The following is a 17358-nucleotide window of genomic DNA, read 5'->3' as shown; positions in this document are numbered from 1 at the left end:
CATGTGATATGAAGTGAAAATAGTATGTCAGGTCTATATTATATTTCGCCTGTGGTATAAGATATTAGTTTTCCATATTCGTTGCCAGATGGCAATATGAACGTTTTTATCTTATAGCAATTGTAGTACAATTCGAACTTGGTCTTTATCAGTTTTTTTTATATAATTATTGTAAGTGATTTATTCTACCAGAGAGATTCTACTTGTTTGATACTAACAAAGTATTTGTTTTTATGCGTGAGTTACAAAATTAATAGTTGTCAGTCAAAGTGTACTAATATGTAATATATTTAATGACTCCAAGAACAGAATAAGAATTTCAAATTTTTTACTTGATTAATAACCATATTGTTACTGTGCTATCATTTTCTAACTCTGTCTTTTATTATTTAAGTAATTTAACATGTATTTACAAATGTATTTATAATTTTTTCATACTTTTTATATCAAAGAATTAAACTCATATTGTGACATGGTCAATATCATGTTTTATTTTTACAAATTTTTCAATTTCATCAAATCTGTAAAAAATAAAGGAAAAGTTCAAGTTTAAAAATTTAAATGCTTCCATAGATTCCATGAAACATGTCTGAAGGTAAAAAGATTATACTTGTAACTGGTGGAACAGGACTAGTTGGTAAAGCTATTGAACATGTCATCGAAACAAATAAAAATGAAAATGAAAAATGGATATTTGTAGGTTCTAAAGATGCAGACTTATGGTAAATTATTTATTAATTGTCATATATCAGTACACTACTTAGTTAAGCTATAGGTGAAATATATTGTATTTCCAGTGATAAAAAGGATACAGAGAAATTATTCGAGAAACATAAACCTACACACGTTATTCATTTAGCTGCTATGGTTGGTGGCTTGTTCCATAATATGACTCACAATTTGGACTTTCTGGTAAAGGAATAACATCTTGACTAATGCCTGTTTTATTATTTTTAAATTGATGGAAATGTATGTTATAAATTTCTAGCGTAGGAATATTCACATGAACGATAATGTATTACAAACTGCTCATGAAAATGACATTGTCAAGGTCATATCATGTTTGTCAACTTGCATATTTCCTGATAAAACAACATATCCTATTGATGAAACCATGGTAACATTCCCTTTTATATTAGTAATTTTTAAGGCTTTGCTTTTTATATATTCTTATCTTACCTATAGTATCCTCTATTATCTTAATATCTATTATATCTATATTAATATCTATTATCTAATGTTTATTTCCTTAGATTCACAATGGTCCACCACATCCATCAAATTATGGTTACAGTTATGCCAAGCGTCTTATAGATATTCAAAATAGAGGTTATTATGACCAGTATCATAGAATTTATACTAGTATCGTTCCATGCAATGTGTTTGGGCCAAATGATAATTTTCATCCCAGTGCCAGTCATGTTATACCAGGCTTAATACGCAGACTTTATGATTTAATAAAAGATGGTACAATATTTTTCCAATAAGATATTTATAAATTATCAATTGTTTTAAAGAATATTGTTGGTATCTGTTGGTATATATTTTAGGAAATACTGAAGATAAGGTATTTACCATATTAGGTTCTGGGAAGCCACTGAGACAATTTATTTATAGTTTAGACTTAGCTAACTTAATAATATGGGTATTGAGAGAGTATAACTCTGTGGAACCAATTATATTATCAGGTAAATCAAAAAGATCGATTAAACATATGGTATATATCGGTATATGTTATTTGAAATTTATCTATCTTTCACACAGTTGACGAATCCCAAGAAGTTACAATTTCTCAAGTAGCTGAGGCAATTGCACAAGCTTTTAATTTTAAAGGAAAGCTGGTATATGACACGTCTGCTGCCGATGGGCAGTATAAAAAAACAGCAAGCAATGCAAAATTACGAAAATATTTACCAAATTTTCAATTCACACCATTTAATCAAGCCATTAAAGATACCGTTGACTGGTATATAAAAAACTATGATCGAGCGAGAAATTAGTAAACGTTGAGAACTAATTAATGTTTCATTCACGCTAATTTTGGTTCTGTACAAAATTAGGAAAATAAGAAGACCACTACTTTAAGCTTATATTGTACAATGTAATGTAATATAATATCTACGGCAGGAAGTGACGAAATTATATATATCGCTGAGTTTATTTCAACAATATTTTAACCTCTTATAGTTAGAAGAAGACAATTGTATTAAAATTATTTACATAATTATAAGTAAGTTATTAAAAAGTTACGGGTACATGTCTTCTAATTTTTCGTTAATTTTACGGATATCTCCATCAAGATATGTTAAGAATTAAAAGCGGGTATTAAGCTGTTGTTACTATAAATACCCTATATTTTTAGAATAAATATTTCCTACATATGAAACAGCTTTTTTGTATTCTCAAAACTTACAATATTTTAAGATAGTCGGATAAAAAATATTTCTTTTTCAACTGAATCAATGTTTTACTTTGGTTCTCTCAAGGGATGATTAGTGATTATTTTCGTTTATAGATGTTAATTCTTAGTCGTTACCCGAACATCTAAGAAATATCAACTACATCGTAATTTTTTCAATTTCTAATGGTTATTCAGTTATCTTATTCGTCATAAACATTATCAACAGGATTGCTTAAATATTATCTAGAAGCTTAATTATTAAATATTATCTATAAGCCAGCTTATATTTCCAATGAAATAAAAAAGGGAATAGAAGAAAAAATATCACGTAAGGAAAATTACGAATATCCTTTTGATTTAATAGACATAAAAACTAAAACAAATGAAACGATGACGTACTGATCGTTGGTGTTCGACGACTGTCACGGAAATGAGGCGGAGCGAGTGATGGACGCGATGCAGCGCTTGTCGCACAAAAGGCGTCGCGACGCACGCGCATCTGTTAACATAAATTGAGCGCCCTCAGAACCGTGGAAGGTGCACGATGGCTTAAATTTGGTGCTCAGTCGCGCTCGAGGTGGCTCACCTCGACGATCGCGGAACTATGTGCTTTTCTCGTTTCACTCTTGTATTCACGATATGATGCTTTTTCGGCACGTGGTGTAGCTCAGGCTCAAAGTTTCGCGAATAAAATGCATCCATCGATCAATGCATTACTGCGTTACTTGAACAACTTTTCATGGAAAGAAATGATGATAGCGGTGCAGGGACACGCGTTGCGGTATCGTAGACGGTAACGCCGGCCGATCGGCTTTGCCGGGGGAAAGTCAGCTTCTTCGTGTCTTTTATTCCTGCGAACCATATCGCACAAGCGATCCATACGATTCATCAAAGGATCTTGACGCTTCCAGTGAAACAAGGCGAATCTTTGTAGAAACGTGCCCCCAAAAAAAAAAAAAAAAAAAAAGAAATGAACAGTTTCAAGGAATCTAAGTTGGATAGGAGTCTAGATTGTGATAAAAAGAACTCATGTTCGGGGTAAAATATCGTGATACGTGTGAATCGGTTCGTGAGCATTTATTGCAGCTCGACGATAGAAAAGTGTCTGGATGAACAACGTGATAAACACGAATGGTAAGAGCAATGTTACAAGGACGAAACGATTTTCATTGGAGCACAGTAAGAAATAGATTTCTGTCTTTAATACGATGAAAGTACTCTAAAGCGCAAATATTACGGGTTTTCTGCAGTCTACGGAGTGAGTAGTAAGCATAGCTATTTTGGCAGACATTGATAGCTTGATTAGTATCGATCTTGCGTACAAATGAAGATATCAGTTAGAGATTAAGAATAATTCCAGTAGGCGAAATTGCGCAGATTAGATTCGTTAATCTGTTAAATTTCGATTAAATTAATAAATAAGAGAAGATAATAAAGATAAGAGAATAAGAGAATCTTTCATCACGTAGTGACAAAGCATGGTTTCATTTAATTTCTTCTATAAAAGTTTACCTTTGAAGCAGTTACGATTGCTGTAAACAGAGCGTCGCATCACTCTTTTTAGAATTCCATTCACAATTTGCTCGGTCTTTAAGATCTTGTAGCCCTCTTAGTAGATTTCGTTCATTTCGCTAAACGAGTTGCTGCGAATGCGGTAAAAAGATCTCGTCCCTTAGTTTGATCAAATTCTTGCGCTTCTCGGCTGCGGATGGAAAGGATGATTTCAGAAGCGTGCCAACACTGCTTAAAAGTTTTACCGATCTCCGGAGAATTCTCGAGGATTTCAGCTACCTTTCAAAGTGTGAACCACTTTCGTTTCTGACGTACATACCCGATGGAAATAATTTATATGTTATCCTTCGTATAATCGCAACATTCGACCCTAAAAATGATACATAAATTCCTATGGAGAAATATTGTCTATGGAAAAGTTGTAATATCGGAGATGATTTAATATGTAGGAGTCTATGTGCATGTCTTTATTATCTCGTTTCCTTCCATCCGCATCCCACGGAACTGTATTCTCTTTTTGTCCTCCATTGTTCTACGACGCGTATTCTTCTCCTAAGGGAGGTAAAATCAGTCTGTGACTCACAATGGTTTTGCGAAACAATATCTTTTAAAACGAATAGAATATTCGTTAACTTTGTCCTCATCAATAATATCGCTGGAATACAAGATCTAAACAAAATTGAATTAATTGAATCGTTTAACAGCTCGACAAAATTCAAAGCCGTAGGCTATCCTGCGTAATTCGCGTTACATTGTCAGTATCTGAGTGGCTCTAAGGAGATCGAAAGAAACGTTCTACCGAAGAGGATCCATCGTGCGCGATCTTTTGATTGACATTTATCGCATTTACGATAAGAATATCACGGTAGCGGTGTGTGTGCGCGATCTAAGCGAATATCGCGCGCTTCGTCGCATTAATCGTTGCATTCGTTTTCCTTTTGAGATCCAGTAAGGACGATTGGTATGTACAAGAGATTTCTCCGTAAGATAATTCACGACTCAGTTGAAACAGTGTCTTCAACGTGATTCAGTTTCCACATCGTGGATAGAACGCGATGCGTTGTCGTCGTGTCGCGAATGAAAGCTCGTTCATTCGAGGGGAACAGCGCTCGAGAGGTTTCCGATAAAGTTTGCTGGTGAGGAGGATGGAGAGAATCCGTGGTCCGCCGGAACACAGTTACGGAAATGCGCGTCGACGACGACCTCGACGAGGCGACCGGCGTTCGTGTCGATTTCCAAAGAGATCTCGGAGCAGAGTTCAAGTTCGTATAGCTCGGTGATTCGAGGACGAAAGCCGGTGATTGCACCCCTCGCTGATCGGTGGATCGTTGAGCGTCTTGGCTGATTGAATGGGAAATAGGAACGACCAAAGGATCCTGAAGAAGATATGCCTGGTATCGTGGTATTCCGGCGCCGATGGAGCGTCGGCAGTGACGACCTCGTCGTGCCCGGTGCTTTCCTGTTCATCCTGCATCTGATATGGTGAGTGAACATTCCGATATTAATAACGGACCCCGATCAATCACTTTGTCCCGTTCTAACCGTCGTTATTTTCAGCATTTTCAAGAATTTTCAATGCTAATAGGACATGCTATCAGCGCGAAAGATACCTGTCTTTGTATTTATAGAAGCTCTTCGAAATAGAATATGTTCGCGGATAATTCCACGTGACCTACATTGTGCTTAAGCATTTACCTATACGTATTTCGATTAGTTTCGATAGAGAAATTCTCAGAACGCATGATTTCCGCCATTTAATTACCATCGTAATTTAATAATCGATTTAGCTTCCCTCGTCGTGTAACCGTCCGGACTCCCTGTACCTTCGTGTGATCTTCGAAAATACGTCGATACAAATCGGCCGATTAATTTATTTACCGTGTAATTAAACGCGATTAGCATTAAGGCGTGAAGAAGTCAGGAATTTTAATTATGTCTTAAAGTTTCTCGCCCGTTGCAGGCCAACTTGCAGCTTTTAATACAATTTACAATGTCTCGTGTACGAAACGTGAAAATTATGCAACAGTGGAAAACCGAGTGAATTCGTTTGCCGTTGAGCTATTTACCCTTTACAGTTAAACGATGGTACTCTTTTAGTTTAATTTAATTAGAGACTAAAGGCCCCGAGGCAATTAAAGCTGCAGTGCGTGACTATATAACTATGTTAGAACTGTATATATAAAGATAATGATTCACTTTGTGTTTGAGCAGTTGTTGCATTATTTTTTATTTTTTTATTTTGTAACAGTTTCACGGCATTGTTCGTGCAATGGTCACGGACGAAATATCTCGCGATACAATATCATTCGTATCACACCACGGATAAATTATTGTCTAACTTACCGATATTTATCGTAAAATTTTGTTTAATATGTCTTACGGTGTCGTCCTGGTTTCGTCTTGGCTTAGCTCTGGTTTCGTCTTGGCCTAGCTCCACTTTCGTCCTGGTTTCGTCCTAGTTTCGACCTGGTTTCATCCTGGTTTCATCCTGGTCTCATCTCGCCCCGTCCGGGTTGGTTTTGTTTGATACGTTTGTTAAAATTCTAATATACATATGTATATTTTGTAAATCATGATTAAGTTTTGGTTAAAGCTTGGTCGAATTTTTACCAACATTTTCATGACTTTGATTAACGAGATACGTAAAGGCTTCCTGATCGCAATAAAATTTTGTTTAAACGAGTAACAATATTTGGAAAATATGATAAATTCACGAGAGTCTATTTAACCGTTTTGCTGTCACGAACAAAGTATCTTGCGACACAATATTGTTCGTACAATGACCACGGTCGAGATATCCCGTGTGTTTGTTTATTAGGACAAGAGTTGTAATTACAAAAAAATAGACTGGCGAGATACTTCATCCGTGGTGTTGTATAAACGGTATTTAGCCGCAGGGTAACTCGTTCGTGTTCGTCGTACGAACGATATTGCGTCGCCAGATGTTTCGTTCATGATTGCGAAGCGATTAAATGTATTCGTAGTTCTTTTTCTCGTTCTTTCGACACTCTAGCGGCAATAAAATTCGCTTTCCTCAGATAAAAATCTTACGAAATAAATAGATCGATGTATACGCTTATTTCAATAATTCCGCGATTCTTCTTGATCGTCACCACTTAGTTACGGATTCAAATCAAGAACTGCACGGTTATATACATTTTCAGAAAATTGCTCGTGTCGAGATCTGGTGCGTTTTTATCAGAGCGTTGTAATTTATCGCGTGTTTAGAGGAAATTATTAGGCATCAATATCCCTGGGCTTATTATTAGCGATGATCAAAGGATAATTTTCGCGTGATAGCACGCCAATGCCGTATGTTTTAACTTTGAAAAATCGTTAATAAACGCGGTAAATGACCCGATACAGAGAGATAGAGAGACAGAGAAAGAGAGGGAAAGAGAGAGAGAGACAAACGATAGGCGAATACATACGAAATTGGCGATCGTCCATTTCGTACTAGTCATCTTTATAAATTTGCGGCTCTCGATACGTCTCTAATATGTCCATGTCTGGAACGCAGACTCTGTGTCTTCTTCTATCGGGCGATACAGAATAGCCGATAAAGTTTCAATTAAAACAACGTCTAGCCGTTGTTGACGTTTGTACGGCCCTTTGAACGAATGTACAATCAATTTTCTCTGTTATCTCGTGTATTGTCCCACCGACTAGCTGTGCACGACATCGAAACTTTATCTCGGTTAGTTGATGTGCATTTCATCTTTCGTCCCTAGATACAGATTCTTCGTAAAAATGTCGATTTGTTTTGTTATTTATTATTTTCATATCGACCGTTTAAACGTAGACGAATATGGACGTATTCAAATAGAATTCCGTGATGTCTCGCATCTTGTCTTTTATGCATATTAAACACAGATTGACACGAAAGTCACGCAATTCCGAGCTTTTCGATACATGGAAAAAGACTTACTAGAAATCATGTATTTTATTTTTAAATTTATCTCTTTTTTTTTATGAAGACCCCTGAGAATATGAATTTAAGAAGTTTGTATCGTAGCTTGAAAAATAAAGTTGATAAAACATCTAACCGTGTTGGAAACTAATTAAGAATCGCGGACAGATGTCTTATCGCAACGGGTATGATATGAAAGTTATTAAAAAATTTAAGCATTTGCTTGTTTGCTGCTAACTCGAGTGAATCGAAGTTGTCAAGTACCTTGATCCTATTTTCTAACAAGATAAGATCAAAGATTTCCATTCAAATATTTTTCGAGATTCTTCCTGATTGAACTTATTTCCCTTCTATTTCTTCCGTTCCACTAGGAAGAAATATGATTCATTGAGCTTATTGAATTTGCTCTCGCGTTAATGAAGAAGATTGAGAAGATTAAAAAGTCACATCGTGTCTTCGAATAAATATACGACGTGATGATAATTAAAAAAATATACGAAAATAATGTTGCGCCACAAATTGTTAACGAAGAAATAATTTGTTCTTCGTAAATATCACTGATTTATATTTCAGTACAGAAAATAACATTATTATCACTAGATTGCGGATGCAGAATTTTCCCATCTATTAAATATCATAATTTGTTATAATAAATATATTTTGGATATTTTATACATTTTTTCTGAAGTTTCCATAAATACATGAACATGCGCAATTTAACTATGATATAAATATAAGTATTTTATACATAAACCCACTTTAAGACAACAATGACCCTATTATCCTACCATTCGAACACCTTCAATTCAAAAACAAGTTTACCGCAAAGCGATGCAGGATTCCCTCCATTTTTTTTTTGCCTCGCTATGAACCGACCGAGCGGAGTTTCGTTCCGCGTTTCACTGATTCAGTACATCCGTGACAGCCGAATGGTCACGAGGTTCGACGGTCCGGTTGTTCGTTTCGCGAGGTATACCAAGTAACACATAGTCGGTCGGTCGATGAGTTAATCGCGTTATTTGTGCCGGTATAGGTTATGTCATCGTACGTGAATGTTTTTGCTCGCGTACGAGGACAATTGCTCGGGCGAGCCACAAAGTTGCTGAACGAAACATGCCGGCTCTCATCACGTTTGGCAGACGTTGGCGTGTCGGCAGCGATGACCTGCTCATACCGGGCGCCACCTTGGCTTTCATTCACGCGGTCGAGTAAGTATGGATACATGCCTATGCAAATAGAATACGCTAAAGCAGCTGCAAATTTCTTCGAAATATACATCAGCTGTGAACATATCGTCGTATTACATTTTCCAACACTGTTGGATCGTGCGTGCTTTTCGCAATTAAAAGGTAAATTTATTCATCTCATCTTCAATTCTCTCCCGTCGACTATGATCGATGAACAAAGGTCGATAGCAGCTCGCGGAACCAGCTTTGAGTTCAATGATCGATATTTTGCGATATTTGAGAATTTAAGAGTTCGAGATGTATCAGAGAGATCTGAGATCGTTTTGGTTCAATTTCAATCGGGAGTAACATGCGAAATATATATTTGATACGTGTGCATACTATGCATACATATTTAATGGTGTAATATGTGGTCGATGTACGAGTATTTTATCGATTTTCGTAATCACATCGAGAGTACTGGGGACTGGTACATTCGAGTGTAATGTTGCAATAGTGCAAATGTCAATGTCGATTACTTTGCCGATCACGTCGACGTTCGGTATGTTATCCAAGGTATTATATTTCTGTTTCATAAGGTATGTTGAAAATTCCATTCAAAGTGGGGTAGAAGAGTAGTTGTAAATTGTATTATGGCGGGAACATAATGTCAATACCGCGCTGCGCTGTAATATTTGGGATACGTTATGCTTCGTTAATTCCCCCTCTCCTCTCATCTAAACCACGATGACGTTGGAAAAGAGCATTGAATAAAAATTTTATTACTTCATTTTTATCATGATAAAATTATTTTTGAGACACTAAATACCGCGTATTATAATTATTCGAATAACAGATTTTCCGCTTATTTTTAGCGATGACATCAGATTCTAGACCGCCATATATTATTTTTTCAACTAGTACACTATATTCTTTCATCTATAATCTTTTCATTACTAATATTTTGTATTAAAACTGTCTTAATGGCTTAACTATAATTGATTGCCCATCGAGGATTATCGATTCTTTATCTATCACGTGATAAGTAAGATTGCTGCTTTACAATTACAGCTCTGTTCAATAATAATAATAATATTAATAATGATAATTACATGAATGTGTGTGGGCTCAAATATTTAGTGTATTGCAGTCAACCTCATCCTTCTTGTAATGATATGATAATGATATAACCCCAATGAAATGAGATAAAGTGAATGAATGACAGGAAGATGTAGGCGTTGCGATGCACATATTGTTAGGCTATTACTGACCTTTTCACGATTAATGTAAATTTTAGATTTACAAATCTAACTTTCTCACTTGATTTTTTGGAAGCGCGTAACCGATATGGCGAAGACACGCACGGTATCCAATGGGGGAATGTGAAATTTGCACACCGGTCCTCAGACGACGACGATTTTTCTACAAATAAGCCGAGATAGGTTTTCCATCGCCGTTTACAACGTTTCTTACTCTCTCAAGGAGAATCTGAGATACGTCGTTCCACGGAGTTCGTTTGAGACGGTAAATAGATTTAACGTGAACTCGACCGCGATTTCGTGCAAGCTCATCGGGCTTCCTTAGAAAGCAGCAAAATAACGCGAGAAACACGCATTCGGATCCTCTGTTCAGAATGCGATTTACTGCTTTTTTCCGCGGAGGGAAGACTTTCTCCTTTAACTTCATTCTCCTTCTTTCGTTTAATGAAAGATTCCTTAAAATCGGGCAAAGCGAGCACGCACTTTTTCGAGGCCCATTAAATTTCAAATTCGCTACACGGCGGAGCACCGCTGGCGTTGGTGACGCTCAGTGATGTAAATTCTACGTGAAAACGTTCGTGACGTTAAAGGGAGGAATGGCGAATTTACTGCCGAAGAAACCGATAAAACTTTCTTTTGCATCCATCGATTACGACTTTTCGTCCAAATGTTCTTAATAATTTCTAGATAACGTTATTTATGTGTAGCAGTGGTGTGTGAAATATCGCGAATAAAATTAAACTTACGATGGTTCTTGAAAACTTGTTCATATTTCATGTGAAAATTGTTACTTATCTTCTTCGCTTATAAAAAATAGAAAAAGGGAGAAGGCTGCTATAAATAAATCTGCGTGCATTTATAACCTTCTTCGTTTCGAAATAGAATCATTGGCCTCAAAAAACTTTGCTGTGACAGTGTGCTAAAATTGCAGATCGTTCGTGTCATTAAAATTTGTATTGCAAATATTAGCAAAAACACGAACTTGCAATATTTTAAATCAATACAGCGTAATGGTTCAGTGTTCTCTGTTTTTGTACAACTAATACTAGCAAGTAGGTAGAATCGTAGGAACCGCTGCTAGGGTTTCACCGATTTCCTGTCTTACTCCATCCCAAAAGGTCTCGGTTAGGGTTCTTGAACAAATGTATAATTACATATATTAGCAGCAGGAGTTCTCGAACATTTTCTGGACTTTATCGTTCTCTGAAAATTGATGCAGAAAAATTGTGATTTAGTTTTATACGCGAGACACCAGATCGAAAGGACAATGTTTGCGAACATACGCTCACATAATAATTTTTCCGCTCTTATAATTTAGTGGAACACAAACTCCGTTATTTTTTGTCGAAGGTTCCAGAAATATTTCGCGCGATAGTGCACATTTTCATCTCTTCGCCGCTATTTTTCAATTTTTTATTTTATACACGTATGCACACGTATTTGCGTTTTGCTTTCGCTTCGTGTATCTACATTTTCAAATAAACATAGTGTGAAAATTTGAATAAATAAAACAAATCGTAGAAGCAATACAATATATTTATTCGTATGTTTTAAAAACGGCACAATTTGATACTCGCGAAACTTTTAACATAGACAAATACATTTACCACATTTTAGTAAAAAATGAATAAAGCATCACTCGTACAGTCAATGGTATAGCAATCGATATTTTCTAAATATTCAAAGGGATAACTCAATATTTAATCATAAAATCATGTAATAATGTAAAATAACTGAATGGAAGCATATTGAATATTATTCGTGCAAAAAAGACGAAAATATGATTTTTCTTTTTGTAGTCCTTAATTAATTAATTAAGTGGCAAAAATAACAATCGCCGCACGATATAAGAAATATTTTAAGAAAAATTGCACTTGGTATTCTAATTGGAACGGATCAGAATCATTTACTGATTATCATATTTCAATCTTCCTAATTGCATCGCCGCGCGGTCGCAATCATTCGCAAATTGAATAGCAGAATGATTCCGCTTTAACACTTTTCCTGCGGCCCCTAGCTTCAAGGTGACTAGACGCAGTCGTAATTTATTTAGTCGTTTATAAAGCGGTCCCCTTTAAGCCCCGGGATATTCGCGATGCGGAGGAACACGATACTCGAATCGAAGTGCGCGGCTCTTTTCAAACGGGTTCGTCTCTGCCCATAGTTTGCATCTACGAAAGACTGGCTTTTCGTACCAGAATCCCTTTAACGAACGAAACTTACGTTGAACAGATCGTGCATGCTTTTACTCGCGACCCGCTGGGTATAACGTGGAAAATTACAGAACCTAAGCTCTCGTATACTTGCAGATTTCATTTATTTAGAACCTCGCGTGGCTCTTACGAAAATAACGTTAAATATTCACGGTCTTAGAAAACGAACGATGGCAGACGCAAAATAAATTTGCTCCTCGATTATCAGTTCAATTAATAATTTACCCCTTTGAAATGCGCGTCACGAAGCACACGATGTGAATTTGTTTCTTTTTACAGAATAATATCGCTTCTCTTCCTCTCTGTTTTTCCATATTTTGGCCAATTTGAAACGAACGATAGACTCGATTTGATTTTTTATTATATCGAGAATCGGCAAAAACAGCATCGAAAGTGCTTCTTGGTGATCAATATGTCAGGGTTGAACGCGTGCAATGCTCTAGCTTGTGAATGGCCCGTTACACCCTCTCTCGTTGCCTATGAATCATTTAAGGTTCACCCTATATATCCATCCCCATTCAACGCTATTGTGTTTACGCGCGTTACGTGCTCGAAACCGTGCGCAACGGGTTCGTCTTTTTGGCCCCCGAGGTCGATGGAAATCTTCCGTTGTTCCATCCGTTTTCTACTGATTTTTTAGCCCTGATATCCGTTCTTTGATGTTTCTCGTCGACGGATCTTTGACGCTTCACGAAGATGTAAAACAGCACGTTGGGAAAACTTGTTTGTTGGCGTGTCTCGTACTTTGCAAGAAAATAAGTCCTGACGAGTTCGAGGGATCAACTTAAATCAACTCAGGGCGAAATATAATACAACAGATTCTTTAGAGGAAAAATAAGAAAGAGGAAAAGAGAAGCTCTTTTGTAAGATCGTGTCTAATTTATTACTTGAATTTGCTATATTTTTCGTTCATTTCCTTTTTTGTTTTCGCTGCAAAAATTCGAAACGAAAACTGACGAAAATTGCGAAGTATCTACGAAAAATATAAAATATAATATTTCATGCGGTATAAGGATATCTAATTTTCGTAACGCCGCACCGTTTCGTGCAGTGTACACGTTACACACGTTACACGCGACACCTTCGTGCGATGGGCGCCAGGCTGTTTCATATTTATTAACCTTATTTTCATCTAAGTGACATATTTACATACATTTTTCGCTTATCCTATATCGTTTAACTCGTGGTACACTATGCGAATTAATATGCATAGTCATACTTCGTCACCAGCGGAAGACAAAGCTTATGAAATTTTATGTAAAATTCCTCTTTCGCTGAAACAAATGAGAACGTTACGAGCACAGCGTATTGCAGATACTTTATCCACGTTGTAATTATCTATTTATAGTGGAGCTAAGGAAAGAAAAAACGAGTACAAACTAATATTGGTCGTTAGATACTTAGCAAATAAATAAGAATAAAATTAATACCGATACCTTTTCTATTTTGTACTGCTTTTTTTTCGATTTATCGTACTTAGTTTCACCCTTTCTCGAAACAAGGATTTTCCTGCAGTTTGCAATTCAGCATTGTATCACAGATTTTATCAGCGTTTCTTCTTGAAATTCCCAAACATCTACAGTTTAAAGAATACCTCGAATAGAAAAAAAGTAACATTTGGTTAGTTTCTTGAGCACGGTCGGATCGCCATAAATTTTACACAGGCGCTAAGTTTCGGCGCCCGTCGTTTTCATTTTTTTGACCAAGATTCCATCTTTCGCCAGGAATGTTCTATTTACGTTTCAACGTGGTCGTACGTTTTCATAAATTATGGAATGCGCCAACGGCGAGATATTCTTGACGAAAGTTGCACGTTCACACGTGCTTACACAGCGAGTATTGCGTATGGCATCCGTTACATATTACACCAACTGCACTTTCCTCCGATTCACAGAATTTTGGAACATGCTGCATTATGTTTGATATATATATATATATATACACATATATATATATGTTTACATCTCATCTGCATGTTGACAACACTGTTCATTTCTTCATTTTTTATGCAGATTTTCGAATAATTCGATTGGAAATTTCAGACTACGCAATTCTACAGCTATTTTACGTGTACATGCTTACAGATTCGCAAATAATGTTCGTATTATTAATATCATTGTTACATCCCTAAACCTGCACATTTATTATTAATTAATCCATATTGACTTCTACTGTTAACATGTTTAACGTGTATTATTTTCCGCTATTGGTATTTACTAAATAGTATTTGAAATGTTTAATATTATAGTCGTACATTACTATCAATCATTCGTAATACTCGTGTAATATTTGTCGTACAAACTTTGAGTTTACCGTTCAAGTTATCTGATAATTAATAGATATGGTTTTATTCGATACGATTCGATATGATTTTATTTATATATAGCTATCCTGAGACTCATAAGAAAGATAATTAAAGCATTCGAGACATATCCAAAATTCTGAAAGTTGGAAAGCTAAAGCATCGGCAGCATCAACGCTGATATCTATGAAAAACGCGGGGTTCGCACAAAACATTTTTCTCGCGAGAAACGCGTGTACGTGTATCGAATACTATCTTTTCTCCGATGTGCAGGCATCTAAATATAAGTCCGGCCGACAGGCTATCGCAATTTAGAATGCATTAAGTCTGAGTTAGCATTGAATTACGTAGAGAAACTTTATGATTGGAAGCTCGATTTTCACGGTTCGATCAGCGCGTCACCTTCGATCGAATCACGTACATCCATCACTTTAAAGATTTTTTATTTCTTACCTTTCGCCTCTTGTTAGAATCGCTCTTTAATTATATTTATAATCTTTTTATCAATTGAATTCCCAAAATTGGAAATTGTTATTTCATGGTAAAACAATATTTCGTGGCTCTTTTACACGAGTTGCTCCGTATACATGAATAAACATGACTGGATTCAGTGAAACTCGAACAAAGACAAATTATCGATAACCACGGTGACAATAGTTTGTTAAAATCATTGTCTCTCATAGTGAATCCTCGATTGCGTGTTATTAAAAGCGCAAGTATTCCGTGAGCATACAGGAAGAATAAGTAAATCGATAAAAAGTATTTTGGGTGGGTGGAGCGTTATCGAACCCTTTTTGATACGAGTTTCCTTTTTCTTTTCTCATATTATAGCCTGTGAATTGAAAAGTAGCTGTCTCAAATTTAACGATTTATTTTTTATATGATTCATCGATAAATGAAACTTTCCGTGTTTCTTTTGTAACAAGAGATTTCGCGCTTTATCTTTCGCGCAATGGATGAATCATTATACAGAACAAAAATTATGAGAACAATATCTACGCTGAAAATCATAGTAGACATCAGGACATACTCGTTGGAATTTTTCTCACGTTTCTAGACTGTTGTTTCCGATGATGCGTTCTTGACTGACATCCGTACAGTAGCAAGCAAAAGTTTCGTAACGTAGACTCTGTCATTTTTAGACGACAGATGCGAGACTCGTGCCGGTACTGGAAATAGATCGTTTTGAATGTTTTTTTTTTTCAAGACGATCGAGGTACGATATTTTTGATGCGTAGATGCGTAAAAAACCGCTCTTGATATTTTCCACTGGTATTTGATAAATTCTTTAAACGCGTCGATACAATTATTCGATACGAAATTTACTTGATAAACACTCTGAGAAAAGTATAACTATCTCTCTATCGACATTTTGTTGCGTTCTTATTGCGTCGTATTATATTATTCAACAGTTGGAAATTATATAGAAGTATTAAGATTTCTACTTTGTAACGTCAATTTGATCAACTAACTTGGATTCATTTGAATTGTAAATCATCGACAATCTGCTGATACTTACCGTACTATTCCGTATGTATATATACTCTGCTATCGTAACGTAGATGTACAAATACCATTCTTTCTTCTTCGATAATTGGCAAACATACGATAGTTAATCTTTCAATTTATGTACATTTCGAAGCTTCGTTTATCGGAGTCCATATCCAATATTTCCAAGATATAACGGAATGCTTTTGCAAACGCACATAGTATATTTCTATCTCCTATTGTTGCCACCAAACGCTTGAAATTCTTTATAAAAACTACTCCATAAAAAAATAGCCATTCGTACGATCAGCGTTTTCTCTAATTATCAGCAAACAGCTCTTTAGAATTAACGACGAATATTTCTCCCCTATCTTCGCTGAAGATGCAGGCTCGCCTTTAAGGTCATTCGCATTTCAGATATACCTATTATTATACTAACTGCGAGTAATTAAAAGTGCAGCTTATCCTGTCGTTAAGGAGGGCGTTGGGAGAGCGATCTCAATTTAACGACTTAACTTGTCTTAAGGACGGTTCTCATCGACGATGAACAAAGGTGCAACCCACGCGAAAGATCGATACGCATGATTATCGACTTGAACAAATTGAAGGGGGTGTAAACCCCTTAATCAAGCGGATGCGTATTCCTACGGGCCCTATCTTGCAAATAGGAGCTGATGCAAAATAAAGACGCAGGCACAGGATTCGTTCGCGTTGATTATAGAATCATCCTCGAAAGAACGTCTTGAAATGAAGGCGCACTTTCACGTTCATTGATCCGTACTAGCGATATTATACGTCGCGTGTCGCGTCGCGACGTTTCACGTGCATCTTCAAACGCCTTTCACGCTGATGACGACGAGCTCCGTTGTCTTCTTGGAATTCTAATTTCAACACAAAATGGGTAAGAGATATTTTATGTAGGACCTGCCAGTTTAATGATAACGAATATTAAGATCGATGGGAGTAGCTAAGATGAGCTTTTCGCAAGCTCCACTCCCTTGTTTTATGAATTCTTTTTACGGTTATTGCAGATTAGAGTTAGCTACTTACCTCTAAGATAGCATGGCGATTAAACGCATCGCTGCGTGGTAGAAATTCATTTTATAA

General features: G+C 36.2%; 2 protein-coding genes across 17 annotated transcripts in view; both read left to right on the top strand.

Moving 5' to 3' along the window:
* Positions 1-28: 28 nt before the first annotated feature.
* LOC100746636 (probable GDP-L-fucose synthase) lies at positions 29-2144 on the top strand. 2 transcript variants are annotated; one of them, XM_012392602.3, is made up of 7 exons: positions 29-171; positions 574-722; positions 798-912; positions 989-1117; positions 1254-1467; positions 1551-1688; positions 1765-2144. In XM_012392602.3, the coding sequence occupies exons 2-7, from the start codon at positions 586-588 to the stop codon at positions 1998-2000; spliced, it is 969 nt and encodes a 322-aa protein (XP_012248025.1). In that variant the 5' UTR covers positions 29-171; positions 574-585; the 3' UTR covers positions 2001-2144. The 2 variants fall into 2 exon arrangements, with proteins under 2 accessions (XP_012248025.1, XP_003494085.1); XM_003494037.4 differs by having other exon boundaries at positions 94-237.
* Positions 2145-2950: 806 nt separating this feature from the next.
* The window catches only part of LOC100746518 (sn1-specific diacylglycerol lipase alpha), a 53843-nt gene continuing 39435 nt past the window's right edge, over positions 2951-17358 (top strand). For 2 of the 15 annotated variants that reach the window (XM_033324105.1, XM_012392601.3), the window contains exon 1: positions 2953-5395. In XM_033324105.1, coding sequence (XP_033179996.1) covers positions 5301-5395 — 95 coding nt within the window. In that variant the 5' untranslated portion in view covers positions 2953-5300. Of the gene's footprint in view, positions 5396-8737; positions 9032-17358 lie in introns of those variants that run through there. The other 13 variants (XR_002947780.2, XM_033324106.1, XM_033324102.1 and 10 more) reach the window with 12 other exon arrangements.

This window comes from Bombus impatiens, unplaced genomic scaffold (assembly GCF_000188095.3).
Source record: "Bombus impatiens unplaced genomic scaffold, BIMP_2.2 scf_1461, whole genome shotgun sequence".
Classification (NCBI taxonomy): domain Eukaryota; kingdom Metazoa; phylum Arthropoda; class Insecta; order Hymenoptera; family Apidae; genus Bombus; species Bombus impatiens.
This window is presented reverse-complemented; position numbering and strand designations above follow the sequence as displayed.

Coding starts and splice junctions, on each gene's coding strand:
- LOC100746636 (XM_012392602.3), top strand. CDS start 586: ATGTCTGAAGGTAAAAAGATTATACTTGTAACTGGTGGAACAGGACTA. Junction 723..797: donor TCTAAAGATGCAGACTTATG/GTAAATTATTTA, acceptor TTGTATTTCCAG/TGATAAAAAGGATACAGAGA. Junction 913..988: donor CTCACAATTTGGACTTTCTG/GTAAAGGAATAA, acceptor ATAAATTTCTAG/CGTAGGAATATTCACATGAA.